The sequence below is a fragment of the Bactrocera neohumeralis genome, chromosome 6 (assembly GCF_024586455.1).
Source record: "Bactrocera neohumeralis isolate Rockhampton chromosome 6, APGP_CSIRO_Bneo_wtdbg2-racon-allhic-juicebox.fasta_v2, whole genome shotgun sequence".
NCBI classification, from domain to species: domain Eukaryota; kingdom Metazoa; phylum Arthropoda; class Insecta; order Diptera; family Tephritidae; genus Bactrocera; species Bactrocera neohumeralis.
Genome location: NC_065923.1, coordinates 28,112,758 through 28,135,483, shown reverse-complemented (window position 1 = coordinate 28,135,483; position 22,726 = coordinate 28,112,758). Strand labels below are relative to the sequence as shown.

At 36.6% G+C, this 22,726-nt stretch overlaps 1 protein-coding gene across 18 annotated transcripts in view; it reads left to right on the top strand.

Moving 5' to 3' along the window:
* Positions 1-22,726, top strand: part of LOC126763398 (adenylate cyclase, terminal-differentiation specific) — a 37,670-nt gene extending 14,944 nt beyond the window's left edge. For 7 of the 18 annotated variants that reach the window (XM_050480870.1, XM_050480866.1, XM_050480868.1 and 4 more), the window contains exons 4-11: positions 11,801-11,974; positions 12,041-12,410; positions 15,601-15,693; positions 16,073-16,150; positions 18,281-18,373; positions 18,584-18,813; positions 18,892-18,985; positions 21,213-22,726. In XM_050480870.1, the coding sequence (XP_050336827.1) occupies positions 11,801-11,974; positions 12,041-12,410; positions 15,601-15,693; positions 16,073-16,150; positions 18,281-18,373; positions 18,584-18,813; positions 18,892-18,985; positions 21,213-21,326 (1,246 nt within the window). In that variant the 3' untranslated portion in view covers positions 21,327-22,726. The remainder of the gene's footprint in view (positions 1-11,800; positions 11,975-12,040; positions 12,411-15,600; positions 15,694-16,072; positions 16,151-18,280; positions 18,374-18,583; positions 18,814-18,891; positions 18,986-21,212) is intronic. The other 11 variants (XM_050480874.1, XM_050480880.1, XM_050480877.1 and 8 more) reach the window with 11 other exon arrangements.

Genomic DNA, 22,726 nt, shown 5'->3' with positions numbered 1-22,726 from the left:
TATCTTGATCTTAACTAGGTTTACTGCACATGGATCCATAATGGAAGAGTTATTATTGGGCAGACTCCCGACTTCTACCGGAATAATTGAAAGCTGTTTTATAAGTTACTTATGAATGACAATCCAAGACTAGAAACGTTTGATGGATATAATATAGGAACCAAGGAATTCGGTGGATAGATTAATGCAATAAAGGATATAAAATTGGTGAATGTTTCGGTTATTTCAAATACTTTAATGGTATGCACTCTGAATTACTAATAATCGGGTTAACCGATCTAAAGTGCCTACGACCTCATATGCATAGACTTGATGACATGTCGATATTGACCCATAGACAGTGGGACAATAGGTCATAATATATTTTTTGCTGTTGTAATAGTTTAACACATCTCCCAAAGTGTGTTTAGACTCGATTGTCAGGGACAAGTTAGAAAAATGCTCTCTTTCACTGAAACAACTACAGTTGATTCCTTACCAAATCAAAAATTGTATGCATATATGTACATATATGCATATCTGATTTTCATCAAAGAAGACCTAGCTATAGCATGCTGTCATGGACATATGAAAGATCCATTAATGTGTTCTGCCACTCCTTCAGTTGCTGCTAATTACAAATCTAATAATTTTGTTGCAATTTAATAAAATTACTCATACTAATTACTGCACATATACAGCAACTACAATAACAGTTTAAATATTTAAAAAAATTTCCATTCCAAAACTGCGCTGATCGCTCATTATTGTCATAAGTTGAATTTGTCAAAACACCAAATAAAGGCATACAAACATTAACGCATTTATAAATAGACATAAGTACACTCCCAGTGCATATATGTATGAAAGTATGTATCTGTGCCGATTCACAGCAACTTAAAGATCACACTTCCATAAAATCGATGGCCACCACATGACATACATCTGTATCGGTAAGTGGAGCACACATGTTACTGCGCTCAAGCACCCACTGAAGAATGCCTGAGATTAATTTCTTTTGTGCTGATTTCCTGTCTCGCATTACCATAAAAGGGCCACGACGGTAGTTGTCGGCATTGAATTGGAGGAGGCAAAAGTGCTAAAAAAAGTCGAAAAAATCAATTTGATTGTCAAGGCCGCTTATGCGATGAACGAGCAGCGCTCAAAGTTAATGCTTAACTAGTGGCAAAGTATATGCTTATTATATGTATACATACATACATGTATGTATGTGAGTGTGTGTAAATATATGTATATATGTAAAATGCACAAATCGCGTAGATATGCTAATAATATGACAGAGCAATTTATTGAAAAATAAATACTTAAATCTATAAGCAAATACACTAGTGGCCAGGTAAATAACCACACAGGCGCAATAGGCAGAAATGTTAGCAGTTATGTGAAATTTTAATTCCCAAAGCGAACTAATAAAACAACGACATTTTCACGTATTTTAATGCGAATCCTTATTACCGTCTTCAAAACAGGCCCCTGCGCCAAAAAGTATGTAAATGCGTAGTAGAATTTTTCCCTAAGTGGCCTTCAGTGCCTTCAGCACTGACTTTTACTGGGTTCAATGGATTCATGGCGCATTCACCGAAGTTAATTTTTTAGTTTCGAAAACAGTAAAAAGTCACAAGGAATCAATCTGGTGAATATGAGGCTAAGTGATGACTCTCGTTTCGTGTTTAGCCAATAAGTTAGTAAAAATCATACCAGAACGTGACAACGCATTGTCTTGGTAAAAATCCCATGAATTTTCTGCTTTCAATGCTGGTCGTTCGCAGTGAATTATTTCATGAAGACGCTTCAAACTCTTGATTAGGTCAAAGAGCTGTGCCGCTCCGTTCTTACCATCTACGCTGACGTTCTTCTATTTTGCCATCGCAATATTTTTTATTAGCACGATTCCTAAAAATTCCTCTTCTGCCTGTCTCCTTTGGCTGATATACTCTTGTTTCGGTTTTGGGTAGTCCAGGATCCTTCGCTAATGGCAGCTGGAGTACTTTTCCCTTCTCCTTGTTTTACTGATCTTGCTTGTGTAGCTGTAGTTTCTCTTAAGACTGTCTTTTCTCCAGTTTGGTCCGGTTAGTATAGGGGTTATAAGTATCCTTCTACTCCTTTGGAAGAAGGTCTCGTATTCTTCATCTTCACCATCTTTGTCTTGTTGTTCTTTCTGCTGTTTAGTAGTGTGTTCATTATGTTCTAACGGGTCTCCGCTTCCAGCCACTATCCCCGCGCGTTGTAACAGTTGCCCCATATGAACCACGTGGTTATATATGCAAGCATGGAGGCCACGCTAGGGTTGACATAAGTCTTTATGCGAGCTTATGTTCAGAGCTAGGTTCGGTCACTAATCAGGAGTTCGTCTCAACTGAACCAGTACGGACAAAAATATGGCGACGTTCATTGAACGTACTTACTTGCCAGGGTTTTAACGAGACGGAGATGAGAACAGCATTAACCTGCCAGCAATTTTGGTCAGATGTCACTCTTATCTACTGAGGTGACGGAATGCTGCTCTTACCAGCATTTTGCCAATCTGATCCGTTTCGGTTTTCCAGTACACCATAATCAGAATTTTACTTCAATTCTTATGGGCCCTTGCCCAGGATTTTTATCAACGACTTTGCATTGGTGCTGGCGCTGTGTGATCCCACGTCGCTTTGTTTCTTCTCTCTCGTGGATAGATTCTCCCTCGGTGCAGCCCCGGTGGCGGTTATGGACGCTTATTTAAAAGCGGCATCTGTTCGCCTCTTCGCCGGAGGTTCATTGGGCGCGTGAGCCATTTTGAGCCCTCATCTCCAGTAGCTCTTGTCGTGATAGGCCGTCCACAATGCCAACTTGATCCCGGTAGTAGTGATTCACCATTGAGATAATACCATTGAGATAATAAGAATATTTAGCTAAAAGCCTGATTGCGCTTTCTCCAGTTGTTTTTGTAAACATAAGCAACATCCTTGGAACTGTTTCGAGCTCGTTATAAACAGGTGAAACAAGTGTTTGTATGGAAAACATTTTAATTTGACGAAATATCTTCTTGAAATTTGGCATGAACTATTGTCTAAGGTAATAATATAATCTCCAAAAAAAATATTCAGATTGGATCATTATAGCATATACGAGTATCTGTCATACAAACTGCATGATCGGAATAAAGTTCTTGTAAGGAACCTTCTGTATTTGTGAAGGGTATTATAGCTTCGTTCTAATATAGAAGGGTATTATATTTAACTTTTTTCTCGTTTTTCGTTGCTTCGTTTTATCTAATTTTATAAGTCTGTTCTGTTTTATGAATCAGCTCTACTTTTAGTTGGCCGCCACTGTATACAAGTACCCTATATTATTTACTTACAATATTATTTGTATTTGGTGACAATCGACAATAATAACAGCGATGCCAGGCCCATGTCACAGCTCATTGCGTTCTCAGCGCTAAAAAAATTTATGCAGCGACTTAAATCATTCAGTTTTTTGCGCCCAGAACGTGGTTGCGCAGGCCCACGCACGTCAATATGTATAAATATATAAATACTCGTACTTAATGGTAATAGCAATGCACACAGACATACAAAAAAGCGATTTGTTTACGAATATTCTTGCATAATTAGTTATGGCAAAAGGCAATTGATCGAAATCGAAGTGTGCTCAGAATTGAGTAAAGAAAACGCGAATAATGGCTTGGCGTGCCATATATTTACGTAATATTATTTAAATAGTATATAGGTGTATGTATGGCTGTGTAAATAAGTAGTTTGATTGAAAACGCTGCTCAGCGCCCGAGCAATGTGCAAATATGGCTAAAACGCTTTTGACGCATTCGTAATTGAAGATTGTTGAAGCGTTGTGGCGTTTTTGCTGGCAAATATCTCTCTATTTTTATTTGTATGTGTTTCGGTGTAGGCGCGCAACAAGTTCGCTAAGCTATTGGCAGCGACCAGATGCCATTAGACTTCGAAGTTTAGAGTCTGAGCATTTGGATTGCTGTTTGTAAGTCATAAACTAGTCAGCACTAATAGCTTGTGGTTTGCTAATAGATTTTGAAGTTTATTTTGCAAAAATAGAAATCATATCCATAATTTTCGCTGAAATCTTGCCGAATTATAAGATTTTCTCCAATGTTTTTTTTTTCTTCACAAAATTCCAAGCAGGTTTAGGCACACATCAGTTATTATTAGTACAAATTCCTTTCGGGCATACCACCTGTGCTATATTTTACACTTTATTTGATATTATTCAAATTCATTTCCGTAACGATTTTGGATCAAAAACCAATATTCCAAAACCTGTTAAGCTTGAAACTTAATACTTTTGTAACTTCCCGCGGCATTTGCTTAAAAAATACCAAGAATTTTAATACATTCAGTTTATTGTCTTCAATGGCATATTAAAATAATCTTGTATCGCAAATTAAATTATAATTCCGAAGTATGAGATTCACGAAACTGGTAATTGAACGCAACAGTTCTATTTATGATCTATAGCAATATTTTGAATACTAATCCATCCAAAGTTTCATGCAGATATCTTGTCAAATAAAACAGTTTTTCTTAGAAGAACTTGATTCCGATCGTCCATATGTATGTTAACTATATGCTATAGTGGTCCGATATCCGCGTGGTATCTCAAAAACTGAGAAACTGGCTCGCGAATGTACAGACGGATGGTGGGACATGGCTAAATCAACTCAGCTCGTGACGGTGATTATTGGTATATGTATGTATACTATATCAACTGACGGTGGGCAATACCAAAAGCTTCGACAGGATCGGTAAGGACCTCTCCGAGCCGTTCGATACCAAACGAGGTTTCAGACAAGGCGACTCCTTATCGTGCGACTTCTTCCAATAAGGTACAACACTCTATAAGAGTGTACAGCTGCTGGCGTACGCCGATGATATTGATATCAATGGCCTCAACATCCTCGCCGTTAGTCCTGCTTTCTCCAGACTGGTTAAGGAAACGAAGCAAATAGGCCTGGTAGTGAACGAGGGCAAGACGAAATATCCTGTCATCAAACAAACAGTCGTCGCACTCGCGACTTGGCTGCCACGTCACTGTTGACAGTCATAACTTCGAAGTTGTAGATAATTTCATCTATCTTGGAACCAGTATTAACCACCAACAACAATGTCAGCAAATCTAATGCACAATAACTCTTACCAATAGGGGCTCCTTCAGACTGAGTAGGCAATTGAGAGGTACAGTCCTCTTCTGACGAACAAACTCTTTAAGTCAGTCAATATTCCTGTGGTTGTTGTTGTTGTAAAAATCAAACTCTTTAAGTCAGTAATTATTCCTGTGTTGTAGCGGTAGAAAAAATTCATGAAGTATATTCGAGGCATGGTGCTGCGTTGACAGTCCTTTCGGACAAAAACCCAGGTCCGTTCCGGTTACTTAGACCCGATTGTCGTGGGATTATACCCGTTCTGCTTTATGGCTAGGTCATGTTGTCTGAATGGACGAAAATACTCCAGCTCTGAAAGACGCAGTACCCGCCGTGGGAAACAGATAAAGAGAAAGACCTCCACTCCGTTGGGGAGAACAGGTGGAGAAGGATCTGGCTGCAGAAGAAACGACTGGCTCGCTGTTGTTAACTCGGCTATAACCGAGTAAGCGGTTTCGACGTCACTAAAGAAGAAGAAGGTATATTTAATTGCCTCTCAAGTTTCTTAATATACTCTGTTCAGGTTGTAAAAACCTTTGAGTGAGTTTCTTGTATATATTTTTTTCAATCGACATTAAGAGAACCAAAAATAATACTTATTAATTCATACCACTCTATATGAGGTTCACTAAAAGCTATAAAATTGATCTATATATGAATTTAGTGTGGTTTACAACCAGATTGTTTATGTTAACAGTGAGTCAATACACCCCTTAAAGTACACTTCAATAAAATTTAATTACTGGATCTATCAATAGTCGCAATTTCGGTCGTTTTTCGGCAATCGTTTGCTACAATTTGGTGAGTTGTTGTTGGTAGCGTTTCCTATTAATAGTTTCACCTGGTTTTAGAAGTTCGTAATACAACACACCCTTCTGATCCCGCCAAATACAGAACGCTACCTTTCCGCCATGGATATTTGGCTTTGCCATCGATTTTTCTGGTTGGCTAAGTTTCAGATATGATTTTTCCGTGTTGGGTTGCCGTATTATATTAATTTTTCATCAGCATTAACAACCCGATTCAAAAATTACTTCTTTTTTTAGCGTTATAATTAGGAGTTAGAGGATTTTTTTTTGAGTTTAGTAAAGTTTTCTTAAAAGTCCAGCAGTTAAAGTTCGAGTGCGGTTAAACGTCACTTCGACCACAATCGGAAAAAATGCTGTCCTATACTATTTATTCAAAAGCACAGCAAGGGGCGTTCAAGAAGATTATGTATTGGACACACATATAAACATACATATATACATTAATTTTCACTCGTGCCTCATACAGTACATAACAATAAACAGTTAAGCAGTTCAGTAAATAAATGATTCGAAAGATCCGATATCGCTTGCTGACCAATTCTCTTGATTGCCGGTTAGCGCTCTGCGTGAACGTCAGTCATGCCAGCTCTGGCCAATGCTTTTTTCCACTAATTAATGATTATTTAATAGGCTGATAAACGTTTTTCGATTCCCTATTGGAATACTGAATGAAAATGCGTTGAGGCGATCGCTGCTAAAATAGATTGGAATTTTAAATCAAAGAACTTTCATTGTGCTATTTACGGTTAATTAAGCATTTTAGACACACATTTAGTGCATACATACAGCTTAGATGCGTTTACTTAGGTTTGTACTTAGGTCACTTGGCACAAAATAAAAAAAGCAAACGCACATTTTTGCTGCTCTATTTATAGTGGGGAAACATTGCAAGCACATCTTCGGATTTCGCACACTTCGCCGACATTTCTATTGCACTAATTGCTTGTTCTGTTTAGTTAATTTTGTTGCTTTAACTCATCACCAGATGGACATACTTAGCCATGTAAAAAATGTTGGGCATTGTTTGGCTAGAAGCTGTTACTACTTTATGCTGTTTAGCTGAAAATATGAAGCATTCTTCAAATACTAAATTTATTACCGTAAACTTCGTAACAGAACGGAGTCTTTCTAATCGTGCTCAGATCGGTTAAGAGTTAATGGTGAAAATTCTGTCGAGATGAATTTATAAGTTTTCTAGAGTTGTAAGGGAAGGAAGGGAAGCTTACCGTCACCTGTTCAGAGTGTTTTAGAGTTTATAGGAGAATTTAAAAATAAAAATATCCCAAACTGCATGGATAAATTTAGCTAAACACATATAGCTTGTGCCACCTTGTTGGCCGTCTGTCCCTCCGAAACAAATTCATGATGAAAAAATTCATCAAAACATGAACATCGAAAAATCAATGGGCATCACACTGATTTTTGAGCGGCTTTGGCGTGTTTTTTTTTGGTTTCGGCTCGTGTTTTTCCCTCCATTCCGTTGATTGTTGCTTTGTTTGCATGTCAAACTCATAAATCCATGTCTCATCGTCAATTATAATACTCTCCATGAATGTGGGATTGGAATTTGCACGAACAGGTATGTCCAAAGATACCTGTTAACGGTACTCTATTTGAAAAGGAATCAGCTTTATCGGGACAAGTCGAGCATGTACGCGTTTTATATTCAAAATATTCATCAAAATCATTCGAACGGACTCGCGAGACATATCAAGCTCTCATGCCATCTCTCTAACACTTGCCGGACGATTTTCCAGCACCATATCCTTCACTTTTTTAATATTTTCATAAGTTAAAGATGTCGAAGGTCGTTCAGAACGAGGCATGACTTCAACGATCTCTCGACCGTCTTTGAAGGCTTTGTGTATCACTCGTAGGTTTGTGTTTTTGATAAAACAGAATCACCCTAAATCTTTTCCAACATTCCCAACCATTCTGCACACGAAATTTCGTTAGAATACAAATTTTGAGGTAAATTCTTTCTTCAATATTATTATCCATTGTAGAAATCGCAACGCACTAATCGCTTCGCTTTATGGGCTCTTGAAAAGTTCTAAGAAGCGTTGTCGAGCCAAACTTTATTCAGCGATGAGACCCATTTATGGCTCAATGGATATGTAAACAAGCAAAATTTGCGCATTTAAGCGGAAGGGAAACCTGAAAAGCTGCTATTTCATCCATAAAAATACAACGGTTTGGTATGATTTGTGGGCCGGTGAAAACATCGGCCCACATTCCATGCCAGTGACAACGTAACCGTGAATGGCGACCGTTATCGCGCCATGATATCCGACTATTTATGCCTGAAAATGAAGCTCGTGATCTCGGCGACATTTGGTTTCAACAATACAGCGCCACTTCCCACACATCGCAACAAACAATGGATTTATTTAGAGAACACTACGGTGGACAAATAATTTCACGTTTTGGACAGGTTGATTGGCCACCAAGAACGTTTTTTCTTTAAAAAAGTAGGGAGCCTCGATTGGATTATTATATTGCTATTAGATTACCATTATACAGAAGTTTATGAGCACTTAAAACAAATACAGTAGAGGCCCGCTAATCCGGATCAATTAAAACCGGCCCCTATCCGGAATATAAGGAAATCCGGATTACCAAAGACATATCAGAACTATGTATTATGAACAAATAGTTATAAATTTCTGTTTGTTTATTATAACAAATAATATACATGTTCCAAAAAAACAAAAAAAACGTAAACCAATAAAGCATAAAAGCGAATATAGTGAATAATAAACATGTGATCCGGATTAGAGAATACGGATAGAGAATGTCGGTCCGGATTACAAGGGACATAATAGAAATTTTGAGTTTTTTAACCCTGTCCGGATTACAGTGGAATCCGGATTAGGCCATGTCCGGATTAGCGGGCCTCTACTGTATGAGGTTTGAATTGTGAAAATGAAAGCTCTTCTATCGAGATAAGCTTTTGACATAAACTCTTTGGGAATATTTAGGCTCAGTTATGAGTTTTACAACTAGATGAAATACATAGTAGATTCGACCACCTAAAATAAGTGTTTTACGTAGGTCACTTGAATCACTTTTCAAAGGTACATTTGCAATCAGGAATTCGGCTATCTTTAGTAACAATTTTTTTGGTTAAGAAATAAAATTAGATATTATGACGTCTGCATATAAATTTCACCACTTTTCTTACCTTACTGCTTTAAGACATATGTTTCTGGTTAACCCATTATTCAAGCACAAGGTTGCTTCAATTCCAACAAAAAATTATAATTCGATGAACGCAGCTGCAAAAAGAAAACAAATTTTTATGTGTATATGTACTATATACATACGTATGTGTGTGTAAAGGTAAAATAAATAATGATGACTCGTAAAATATGTACATAATGTTATTTAGACTCCGTAGCAGGTGGGCACATTAGCTTCGCATTTTGTTTATAATTACTTATGTACATTTCTTGTTGGCTCTAACGGCACGCCACAATGGCTCGTAAGCGCCAAAGACGCTTCGTTACTCGCATCAAACCGAGAGAAGCTGCTTTGTTATGCGCCAGCTTACAGGTTAAAGCTCATTTGCTCTCTTCTATTTGCTTTCTTTTACTACTCCGTTGTCCAATTTTGTCTTTTTTTTCTGCGTAAGCCTGAGGTCAGCTCAAATTGGGCAAACATGTGCTGATAATGTGATCTGGAACCGGCATGAGCGATGATATCAGCATTACAATTGTGGTTAGCTGATGTCAGAACAGAAATAGTCATGAACAAATTGATAAGAAGTGAAATAATTGTAAGAGCTTTTAAAGAATTTCACTGCAATTGTGAGTCATTAGCTGACCACTAAGCGTGGCTTTTGAAAAGAAGAAGTAAACATAATTCCAGGAAACAGAAGAACAAAGAAATTATAACTGTACATGGAAAATGACTCTTTCTTTGTTTTCTTTGTAAGAAACTGTTTTCAGAGTTGTTAAATTAATTGAGCTCGGTAAAGCGGCTTGATAAGCTACTAATTGCCGATGAGGAACGTATGTAGATTTATACAGCATTTTCTAATGAATTATTGTGTAAAAAGAGTATAATTTGTAAAAATACTATAATTTGTTATTGAAATATAATAAAAATAAAACTTAAGAAACCTTATTATCTTTTATTATCATAGAATCTGGGGTCCGTTCCAGTCACCTGACTCCTAGTGTCATTGTAAAGGACTCTATAACTCTCGGTGGATCCAGCCGATTCCAAAAATTCACGTATTAACGAAATTTTGACAGTTGAATTTGCCCGTTTTGAGTTTTCCTTTTTCCTGGTATCCGTATAGCCTTCTTCGCTTAGTGCAGTCTAAAAACCATATTGCTATTCGTTTTATTTTTGTTTTTTGCTTACATTTTCTATATTAACACCTCAATTTTCTCGATTTTTTGAGAAGGCCACTAATGACTGCATGTGAAACTTGAGTGTTTGGTTTATTGCCTGGTTCAATGTATTAAACTCAATTCATCGGCACCCGAAACACTTTAAATTCCATCCAATTTCTTAATATTAGTGATTACCAATGTTCCAATAAAAGAAAAGTTTTTTTTTAGTTTTACAAACGCCAACTAAGTTTGTTGTCATCTTATAGTTTTTTTGAAAAAAGTTTTAAAAACAGCGTCGACCTTCTGGAATCTGAACGCTCGCGCAAGTATATCTTTCACGTGAACATAAATCTTGCATTGCTTAGAATAAAAAGAATCATAAAAACAAATTTTACAAACTCTAAATCCACTGGTATGATTTTACTAGATATCAAATCTGCATTCGACTCTGTTTGGCACAATGGGCTCTTGTACAAAATGATGCTCTTGAAATTTCCCTTAGTTTATATTAAAATTATATAAAGTTTTTTGACCAACCGATCATTTACAGTCCACCTGGGCGAAGCGCAGTCTCGCAAAATTTACATCAATGCTGGTTGTCCCCAAGGTTCGTGTCTGTCTTCATTGTTGTATAACATTTTTCTTCTGATTTCACACCTCTAGGTAAGAGCATACTTCTATTTTCGCACTGACGACACCGCAATACTCTGCTCAGGCTTCATTGCAGCTGATATCTCAAATTCACTCCAAGAGGACTTTTATATCCTTGTCTCTTACTTTAACAAATGGAATATTCTGGTTAATGCTGACAAGACTCACGAGGAAGCGTAAAAGCATCTTTCTCCCAACAAGTCATATTTCACTTAACTCTTTCGATGTCAACTGGGAAAAGACTGTTAGATATTTAGGACTGATACTAGACCCTAGACTGACCTTTAAAGACCACGTGCTTTACATCATTAAAAAAACTAACTGATATATTGACCTCGGCTATATATAGATTAGAAATATAAAGAACCAAGTTACTTTTGGGTTATTGATTAGTTTTTCAATATAGATCTTAGAATAGTTCTTGGTAACGAAATCCAAACACTTTTCGCAGTTAGGCAAATGTCAAATAAGTAGATCTCAGAAAAGTAAGGTTTAGAGAGAATATCTAAAAAATCTCTTTAAATAACAGTATAGTATCTTTATGAAATGTATCCATCTTCTTCTTCTTAATTGGCGTAGAAACCGCTTAAGCGATTATAGCCGAGTTAACAACAGCAATGTATCCATCTACCTGTTTCAAATAGATTGAAAGGATCTTTTATGTATTTGCTCTGAGGTCTATAGATATGATTTGATGCATACAATATGTATTGATAGCAAGATCTCAAAGCAGAAGCCGAATGGAATTTTCTAATTTTACTTATTTTTTATTTAACCTTACTGTTACTATGTAGCTCATTTAGTAGAACAGAAGTTCTGATCGCTATTTCCCAACTCTCTTCCTGCAGTGTCAACAAAATAACCACATTGCAACCATTCGAAGACTGCCTAAAACTTCAGGAATTATATTTGCGTAAAAACAATATACAGGATATTAATGAAATCGCTTATCTGCAAAACTTGCCAGTACTCAAGTATTTGTGGTTGGAGGAGAATCCATGCTGTGATCGAGTTGGACCCAGGTAAGTTTCGGAGGGAGCTTTCTAATTGACAAATCTTACGAAACCCGCTTTCTCGCTGCCTTTCAGTTACCGCCAAACAGTGCTGCGCGCCTTGCCGAATCTCAAGAAGTTGGATAATGTGGAGGTGACGCAAGAGGAGCTCGATGAGGCGTTGCGCGCTGGTGGTAGCGGCAGTGGCAGCGGTGGTACACGCGAAGAGGAAGACGTCTATGAGGATAGCTATGTGCAACAACAACCACCGTCACGTTACGAACAACCGTCGCCTCCGCAGCAACAACAGCAACAACAAGCGCAACAAAATCACTACCCGCCACAACGACAACAGCAACAGCAACAGCAGCAGCAGCAACAACAACAGGCGTCGCAATATCAACACCATCCGTCACCGCAACAGTATCAACAACAACAACGACGCAGTTCCAGTCCAATGAAAGAGGTAATTTTATGCTGGTGCAAGCTACGGTTGATGCCCCCTAAAGAGGCAATAATACTTGTAGCAGCACTATAGTCAACATTACATTACACTAATTCATATCGACACTTGTTGCATTCTTCTCAGTCACATTAGTCTGTGTACTTGTACTTAAATCGTAGATATTACAAATTAGTGTAGTCTGGTAACACTGGCATTCACTTTAAAATTTTTTAAATTTTTGGGAACTGAAAAATCTAGAATTTTTAAAAATCGTAATTCATGATTTTAGTGAAATAATACTTAAACATAATAGTATCTAACCAATACAGTGGTGGTCATATAACTAGAAGCACTTATGATTTATATATTCATGCTTAATTGATTCTACGAATGTAGTTTTTGAAAAAATAACTTGATCTCGTGGTCCGTGGAAGTTAATTTAACAACTTCTTCCTTCAATATTTTTCCATGAAAAAATTACCCTATATTGTTATGTTCTCAATAATGTACAAAGGGTTCGAATAAAATTACTCAATCCATATTTAAGAAATAAATTCGCAAAAAAGTCTTTTTGTTTTACCTTGAAACCCTAACCCCTTCCTTAAGCCTTCACGAAAGATAAACTAGCAGATGAGCAAGCACCTTCTTACTTTTTGTTCCCTATCATTTAGAAGGACTTTTCCAGTCGGTTAGAATTATGATTTCACTAGAAAAGATGAACCAAGAGTCCAAGAAACTAAAAACTTGTAGAGACGTACATAAATATTTCAGATCCTGCTAATGAATTAGATGAATTCTCGCAGTCTTTAACGCCACTATACACTCCAAGCATTATTATTATAAACAGCTATTGGTTTCGAAAAGTTTTTATATAAATGGTATAATGTTTTCATTAGGCTATAGATCTTTTACGACAGTACTCGCATCGATTGTCGCAGTCATTAAAATTGCTATAAATATATACAAGTAATATAACTCCAACTGACCAACATATTTGTAGCCTGGGTTATTCATGAAACGAGTTTACGCACTTTTTGCTATAGTATATCCAAATTTTATTTGTTAAGATATCTTACATATAGACCGATATATTCGTTTTAACGCCAACCGAGATTTTGAGATTTTTTTTAATTAGGTAAAAGGAAGCTATTGGCTTATCAATTTCCGGCATCATGATTTATGATTATTAGGAAAAGGTGCTCTCTGTTTTTCATTAATTATAAGATTGACCGATATATTGGGTAGTCGAAAAAGTCTTTTCGTATTTCTAATCAAACTTTAACTTAATTTTTTTATATTTATAATGAACTTTAATGAACCAAATTTGTACCATTTTGGTCGAGCACTTTTTACCATTTTTCCACTAGAGACATTATTCCATCAGTGTAAAATTTTTCTGGTTTCTCGGCGAAAACTGCGACAAGTAATTTTCATGTTCTATGAAGCCAACGTTACTCCATTAAGAAAGTTCTGCATTTTTTTTCAGTTTTTGCCGAGTCATCAAACATAATCTTTCTGTTGATCAGTTCTGGCCGTTTTTTTTCGATTGTTTGATTCAATCTCATCAGTTGTTGACAGTAAAACAAATTCTACTTAATCGTTCGACCAGGCTGAAGCAGCTTATAGTAGATGATTCCTTTCAAATCCCACCAAACACTCAGCATAACCTATCGAGGCGTCAATCCTGACTTTACGACCATTTGATGAGCTTCACTACGCTTTGACCATAATTTTTTTTTCACATTATTGTCGTATTCGAACCACTTTTCGTCTTCTGCTACCATTCCCTTCAGAAATGGTTCGATTTCATTTAGTTTCAGCAAAGAATCACAATTAATTCGGTCCATTAAATTTTTCACATACAATTCATGTGGTACTCAAACATTGAGCTTTATTTTGTAGCCAGCCTGTTGGTTCAAAACCGTTTGGTCATGAATGCTAGGTTCCTTAGCGATGTCATGGCTGCTTATGTGATGGTCCTGGCCAATAGTTTCATTGACTTTTTAACCATAGGTCGACCAGAGCGAGGTTCATCTTTCACATCGAAATTTTTTGTCTTGTGCTACACGAACTGATACAGCATCGTCTCTGTAAACTTCACAAATTTCATTGGAGGCTAGCGTGGCATTCTTCCCTTTTTCATAAAAAAATTTCAAAATATAGCGAATTTCTTCATTATTTTCACTCATTTTTGAACATCTGTAACTTTTTTCCACCATTCCCGAATTTTGTATTTTTTTGGTTAAATGAAGGTGAGATTTTAACCTTTTCAATGGCACAATGTGATTGGTAGCACTGGAGATATACGACTGCAATGACATCTATTGGCAAAATACGAAAATATTTTTTCGACTACCCAATGTATGGAAAAAAGTCAACCAAAAGTTTCAGAATTCTTATGATAGGTACAAATATGTATATTCCACTTATACGTTATAAATTCGACCCGAAGTTGGGCATAAAATTACCAGGAAGCGAATGCTCTAGGATTTTCAATAAAATATAGATTATAATTATCAATAAATTATAGATTAACCGGCATATATAATATATTAATATTAGTTTTATTTCTTAGTCATTAATTTAGCGTTTCTTTTAGAATAGTTTTATGAATATTAAAAAATTTGTAAATAATTCTGAAACTATTTAGTTCATTGACATATCGATCGTACGAAAACCATATGAGATTATTTAGAAATCAAATCTATATATTTTTTAAGCAATAATTTGTTCGTAATAAATATATAATATTTCTAAAGGAATATGGGAAGTAGAAATTATATTATTTTTTTTACCAGAATGGCATAGCAAATTTCATAGAAACAACATTTATAGAGTACAGAAAAAAATTCCGTTCAAAAGTACTAATTCTAATTATATGAACATCACCGTATGTGTAGCTAAATGTAAATGATTTCAAATACTCGTTAAGATTTTGTTATAGAAAATAACAATTTGTACAATTGGCTGCTTAGTTCCTTCAAAAATAGCGAAATTTGTTTATAATAGCAGTAATTCAAAATATTAAAATCCAGCAAAACGCCATTTAATCCCACTAATAATTAATAATAATTCTTATTTATGCTAACCAAATGGACTGATCAAACCGAAAAACTGAAATATTGTTTCGAAACCAAACTTAAATGCTAAAAATTAATTTAAAAAATTAACAAATAATTAATTACTAATAATTTGTAAACGGTCCCAAAAGCCCTCGACACAAAATAGTCCGGCAAATACTGAGGAAAGCGCCAGCGAGCCAAGCAAAAGCAACGAGGTCTCAAAACCGGCCTCACCCGCACAGGTATTTCGCAAACTAACGGCAATATTTTAATGTAGCTGCTTTCGTTTATAGAATTTAGCGCGATTTTTGTTTGATTGCTTAAAACTTTTATGCTTAAAAGTTTTTTCTTAAAGTATTTAATGGTATTTAGTAGTTTTTATTTGAGTTCAATAATCCGTAGTAATTTTTGAGCAAATTTTTTTTTATAAAAATAAAAATATATAAGTAAAATATATAGTCTTAAAGCTGTTGCTCTTATTAAGCAATTTCATCAATTCATTAATGTCATCTACAAAAATTTCATTAACAACACAAACTTAATATGATAACAAACTAATTATTTTTCATTTTGCAATTTATATCCTTTTTATCTACTGACACCACTACCACCAACGCACAGGAGCCAGTTGCGCATACACCCTCACCGAAATATAATTCATACACGAACGTGAATCGGTTGTCTTATCATCAGTATGATGTAAGAATTTTACGATTGCTGGAATTTTTATTATTTTTTTTGTAGAAGTTTACTAAAAGACGGAGATCTTTTGACTATGAGTACTAAGAGATGTATTGTTGGTTGGAAAGCTGCACCAAATAACGTATCTGGGATTCCAAAATATTTATTATAAGTATTTTGTATGAAATCACGAATTTTCGAGTATACAGGTCAAGGTAGACCCCTAATAATGACCGAATCACAGTTTCTGGTGGAAGGTTAGTTAGGATGTTGAATAGCACTAATTATATAATGAATTTGAAGTCATGATATATATGAAGCAAAAGAAACCTACATATGTACATTAGCTTTAAAAAGTACGTGACCATCTCTATAATCCGTTTGGCTCAAATCTAGAAGGAGGCTGGGTTAGGTGGCTGATCCCTGAGCTTGCTGGAGGGATTACACTTAGACTGTAATCTTCAGTCTTGTGTGAAGCCAGTCGAAAAAATTTTGTAACTTGGTATTAGAATCGGGAAAGCGCCCTGAACTTATCCAAAATTTGCGTAGAGACTTTTATTTACATATATCTTCGAGATCCGAGGTGTTTTTTGTCTTGAACCGGCAAAAGCAGGACATTCGAGGAGGTAGTGTTGAGATGATTCTACTACTGCTTAAAAGATGCAGCTGGCCTCCGATAAGCTGTTCAATTTTACTGCATAAATTCCGATCGAACAGTGTCCAGTTAGAATTCCTACAACTATTGAAAGGTGAACCTTGCTTCCTAGATCTCTTCTGATTTACCACGGGCCAGAAAAACCTTGTGACTTCACGGCTGCTAACCAACGCAAGCTGAGGTTGTCTGACGCCCAATAGCCCAATAGTAAGCCACAAGAAGCCAAAGGAGCTTCTTCCCATTCCACAGTTATTGGGACTAAAGTACATTTCCTAGCCAGCTTATCAGCCTTACAGTTTCCTGCAATACTGCTGTGGCCTGGCACCTAAGCCAGTGAAAATTGTAAAATTAGTTCATGGTAGAAATAGGGATATTACTCAGAGATAAGGGTTCTAGACATCTCTTCACTAGTCTGGAGTGCACAGCTAGCGAACTGAAGGCTAATATTGCTGTCCTGCTATCGGAGTTAATAGTCAACACTCTGAAGGAGACTGCGCTTCGGAGCTCTATGGAAGATGCTGCAGCGGTCAAGACGACTAAAGTTGGAGCTGATGAAAAGTTCCTCACAGTGTACTCCTCCAACAATCCATTCGTAAAAAGCTCACGCTTCTCTCCTCCAGGGAGTCCTTCTCTCTAGTTCTAGGGTAAATCTCATAGTACTTAAGTCGCTACGATACTTTTACTTTGAACTGTTTGCTAAGTACTTGATGCATGATTTTTTCATGACTTCAGGTTCTACAACTATATTACGAGATTAAAGTTTTCGGCTCTGTTTTTCGTACCCAATTCTTCTTTTGATATTAATATGACATACATATATTCAACGAACTCTGTTCGACGCCAACATCTGTATGTAGAACTGCCGACTAAGCTGACTAAACGAGTCACGCGAATTTTGGGTTCGCACAGACACAATGTCAACAACGTCCCGTCAGCCCAAAAATATTATATTTCAAATGCTTATATAACTGTATACATACATTTCAATATACTCGTAAATCTTAAATACAGAAACCGGCGAATTCGGTGACATTACCTTATGCAAATTCGGTGTACGAGTGTGTGGCATCAGAACAAGGTTGGGCTGGGTGTGTTCAAGGAAATGGTGAAATTTGTGCCGAATTAACACATTTCCATGGTCGTCGAAAGGTGGGTTGGGCAGAGACAAATTATGTTTGTATGTGCGCTTAGCGAAGCGGAAATGAACTCATAACTCCGCATTAGGAGTCTCGAAGCGATGCGGTCATTGTGCTCGTAGTCAAAGGATCTCAGTTTGTGTATATTCGTTTGGCACATTGCAATATATGTATATATATATTTACCGTTAACTCTTGCTTCAACTAACCGTAACTTGTTTGTTATGTAAATTTTGCACTAAAACCACCGTTACATAATCGTTACACAAACCAAAACACACAAATGTTTCCTCACCCGTCTAACCACGTGGCCTTACGAAAACTAAACTAACACATTGACTTGAATTTTGGTAACAGCAGCGCTCCCCAGGCTCGGACCAGGATAGTCCGCATGTGGGGTATCGGGAACGCGCGCCCATACCGCCTAGCATATCCACACAATCGATGAAGGTAAGTGCAAGTAATTTGAGGTTAAGGCAATACCTCACTGGGTTTCGTTGTTCTTTTAAGCTTTCATTTATTAATTTTACTGGTGAGCAATTGTTGTTGGTATTTGTATATTAACTCTTTTTATTTGCATTGTTTGTTATTGGCTTGTATTCCTATATTGTCGCTTGCTCAAATGCGTTGCTATTTGATTCTGCCTTCTTTACTTGGCAGGAATATTATCAGTCTGACCGTCCGTCCTATCCTGCCCATTATCGTCACAGCCAAACCGATCTGACCGAGTGGGAGGAGCATCAGCAGCACAATCAATTCGGCAGCACAGCTGCGCTGCATCATGTGGGTGGTCCGCGTCGTGGTGACGTCAGCGACCGTTATGCGTATCGAAATGGCAGCGCGCGCGAAAATGGTGGCGATTGGGAGGACGCGGAACGGCCGCGACCCAGGTAATGCGCTAAGTCATGGAATTTTGCTTTTGTTGTTTGTTGTGTTGTTTATATTGTTATTAATTGTTTTCGAAATAGGCGGCCCGATGGACGCTACAGCGACTCTGCCAGCACCGTCTCAACAGCTGTACTTAATCATTATTCGGGCTATCACAGACGTCCCATAAATCGGGTAAGTGTGAATGTGGTGAAGACAATATGGCGATTTAATGTGTGAGATGTGTCTAAACAAAGCACCCTTTATTGAAAATAATATTTTTCTTAAAGCAATAATATAGCAAATAATACACATAAGATAAATAGATGAGGTTTGCACCGCGAGCTAAGGTCTATTGTGCCCATTTTGTTTTAAAGTAAGGTAGGTTTTTACGCAGAGTTCGATTTTATTTTAGAACAATGTTGCCACTGGTCTTGGTCTTCAAACTACTTCTCAGTGTCAGCAATTTCTTTCCAGTGAATATTCCATATTGGTCTCTGGAAAAGAAAATGTCCCTACGTTTTAAATGTCGAGAAGACGGATGGAATAGGAAGTCCAAAACATATTATTCTGTCATCGTTTTTATGTACTCGCCGTGAATCGGTTGGAGGGTTCATTCGACAGCTATTTTGCAACGCGCTTTCGCATATCCAAATATTCATGACTGATATATTCAAAATATTCCTTTGATATCTTTAAGACTTCATTTATCATTTAAGCGTTATCCAAAATCATTTCGCGGTTCTTTGATCTTTTCGTCCGTAGCAGACACTTTTGCACTTCCTGATTTTCTGTGTCACTGTACATATGAAAAACTTCAAAATAAAGTTGTCAAGCTTCTCCATAAATCAGATATCACGTGATGTGATCTAAAGAGTAATGTAACTTTTAATTCCTCTTGCTGTAATTACTGCTGCAATGTCGTCCGCGAAGCCAATTAACTACGATTCGTCTGGCATTTCGAGTTTTAGTATAGCGTCGTAGCTGATGTTTCACAAATCTGGGCCTAGAATGGATCCTTGCGCTGCTCTTGACGTGACCGCTATCTGGAGTAATCCCTCTCTAGTTTGGTACAGCAGTTTTTTGTCACTAAGGTAGCTCCGCACTACAGCTCTGAGGAAGTCGGGGATTTCAAAGCTTTTTTCGAGTGTGTCGATCATATCCAACCATCTAGCGCTATTGAAGCCATTTCGAACATCTAAAGTCGTCAGCAAGACTACTCTTTTGTATTTATGCCATCCGCGCTATGCAACTTCTACACTTAGAATGACGCATTTTATAGATCCTGGAGTTCCTCTGCCGGGTCTAAAGCAGTGTTGTCTAGGGGAAAGTCGTCCACTTCGTCGATAGCCGCTTCGAGTCCGGGTTTACGTAGTGTTTCATACGGCTTTCCTGCTGATTGCAAGTTGAGATCTCCTTTTCCCTTACTGATTAGCACCAGCCATTACTTTTTCCAGAGTTCAGGGAATATTCTGCATTCGAGGCAAGCATTGTACACATTCAGTAGTAATGGGGGTCGCTCTGCAGCGATTTTTTTCTGGATTTCTGCAGTGATCTCGCGCGGGTGGGTAATTTGTTGACCTTGAGCTTACCAGTGTCTAATTGCAGCTCTTCTAGAGTAAACTGTCCCCAGAGGTTTTTGTTAATATCCTCGCGTAGTTCCTCCCATTTCTTCTTTTTGCTATCGTCGATGGCGTGCTTCACTCCTTTAATAGGATTATTTTTGTTCGTTAGGTTAAAAGACCGATGCTGTTCCTATCGCCAAAAGCGTTTTCATCTGGACATTATGGAACGCTGGTTCATCATCGCAGAAGTTTCGAGGAAGCACTTTCAGCACACCACAAATTTTTTCAGGCGTCGAGTATGAGTTTCGGTTATTTTCCATGGTCGGTTCTACAAAAGCCGGATAATTGAAAAGAAAACGAAAATTTTTGATGTTATTTCTTAGTGAAAATATGAATCTAAGTTTCTGTTCGTATCAAATGAACGTATGCAGTTGCTGGTACTGTGTGTTTCGTAGAATCTTTGAGGTGTGTGGAAAGCAAAGGTGTTTAAGATGAATAAGACATGTTTGCGGAGTATAAAAATCAGTTATTTGGCATATAGGATAATGTATAGGATAGTCCATTCATTATAGTAAGTTCCCCTCGGAATTCGATATACCCATTTATATATCTGTAAATACCTTGTATATGTATGTATATGTAGGTTTTGAGACAACTTTAGGGTGTCAATATACAAGTATTTACAGACGAATAAATGGGTATATCGAATTCCGAAATTCTTACCTAATTTAAGCTTAAATGACTGGACTAAGGATATATGAATGTTCATAAAGAAAATGCTGCATTGTAGTGCTAACTCAAGACATGTCTATAAATACTTTCAAAAAGACTAATCTCCTATATTTTCATACTTTCAGAGTTCCAATTTGTTATCAGCAACGCTGTGTCTCGTCAAGGAGCTGGACTACCCGAGTCTGGAGGTGGTGGAGCATGCAGTGCGCTGTCGCATCGATGAGCTCTCCGCCGATTGATGATGAACGCGCCGCATGCCATCCTACTGAGGGTTGCGGCGGCCACAATGAAGCGCCCCACTAAACACTTGCCAGTGGAACTTCGAAAAAAAACAACAACAAAGCAAAAATGAAAAACAAAAATAAAAGAACTGTATACTATGGAGCAACAAGTTGGCGACGGAAAAGCGATAGATGAGACAAGGGCGATGGACTGTAAATACTCACGACCTGATGGTGGGCATGACACCACAAATTGGCCACGAATATTAAACTAATTTAACTACTATCTTGCGATTAACTAAAATTAAGCAATTTTACCAGAATTTTTGGTTTGACCATTTTTTGTTTTTGTTAAACGGTATTTAACTCGTACATAAATGCAATGTAATTAAAGAAATTTGTTGATTTCTAACAAAATTAGTATTTATAGTCGAAACAGCTGACTTTTTTGAAAAATTAAGGTGCAATGATGGAGTTGTTGGAATTGTTGAGCGAAAGCGCTAAGAAATTCGCTGCCGAAATTTATGTACAATAACGGTAAAATGCAAACGAAATAAGGTTTTAGCATGAAAACTGCAGCAAGTGAGAGTGAAAATAGAAATAAATTGCAGTTGAAACAGACTTGCCAATCAAACACACAGACATATATACAAATAAACTTAAATAGCATACAAATAAATGACTTTTATATAAATTTAAATTTTATTTTAAATTAAAATAATAGAAAAATTGCCAATGGAATTCAACGAACTTTTGAAAACCAACAAAAAACAAATGAAAAAAAAAACAAAAATGCAAAAAAGTACATAGTTACATATGTCTGTATGTATGTTAACGCATGTGTAATAGTAAATATGTATAAAAAGGCGTTTGCTAAAAATTTAATAAAAAAACAGAAATTGTGTGTATTTTGATATTATACAATTTAAGCAAAAATATTTACATACATATAATCAAGAAGAAGCATTTTTCGAGACGAAAAAATAACAAGTAAAAAGAAAATAAATAAAATAGTTAATATATAAAATATTAAATATATATACATATGTATATGCATGAGTTGCATTAATTTATTATACGTTGCTTAAAAGTGCTTAGTATACAAAAGACATATGCGTAAACGCTTTGCTGTATTTTATTGTACTTAAACAAATTGTTATTGAACACGCACACATCACAAATATGAAGAAACGTATAATCCCGACTTTCTTTGAGCTTTACGAAACCTCATTGTTATGCTATGTCATGAAGAAGTCTTTTCGTCACATTTCGTTTCGATTTTTTTTTCACAAAAGACATTACTAAATTTTAACAAAAAATTTAATTTTAAAAAAGTATTTACTTTAATGTAACGCTTATGACCTCTTGCTAACGTCCTTTTTATGTTTAGATATATAACTGAGAAGATTTTTTGTAAA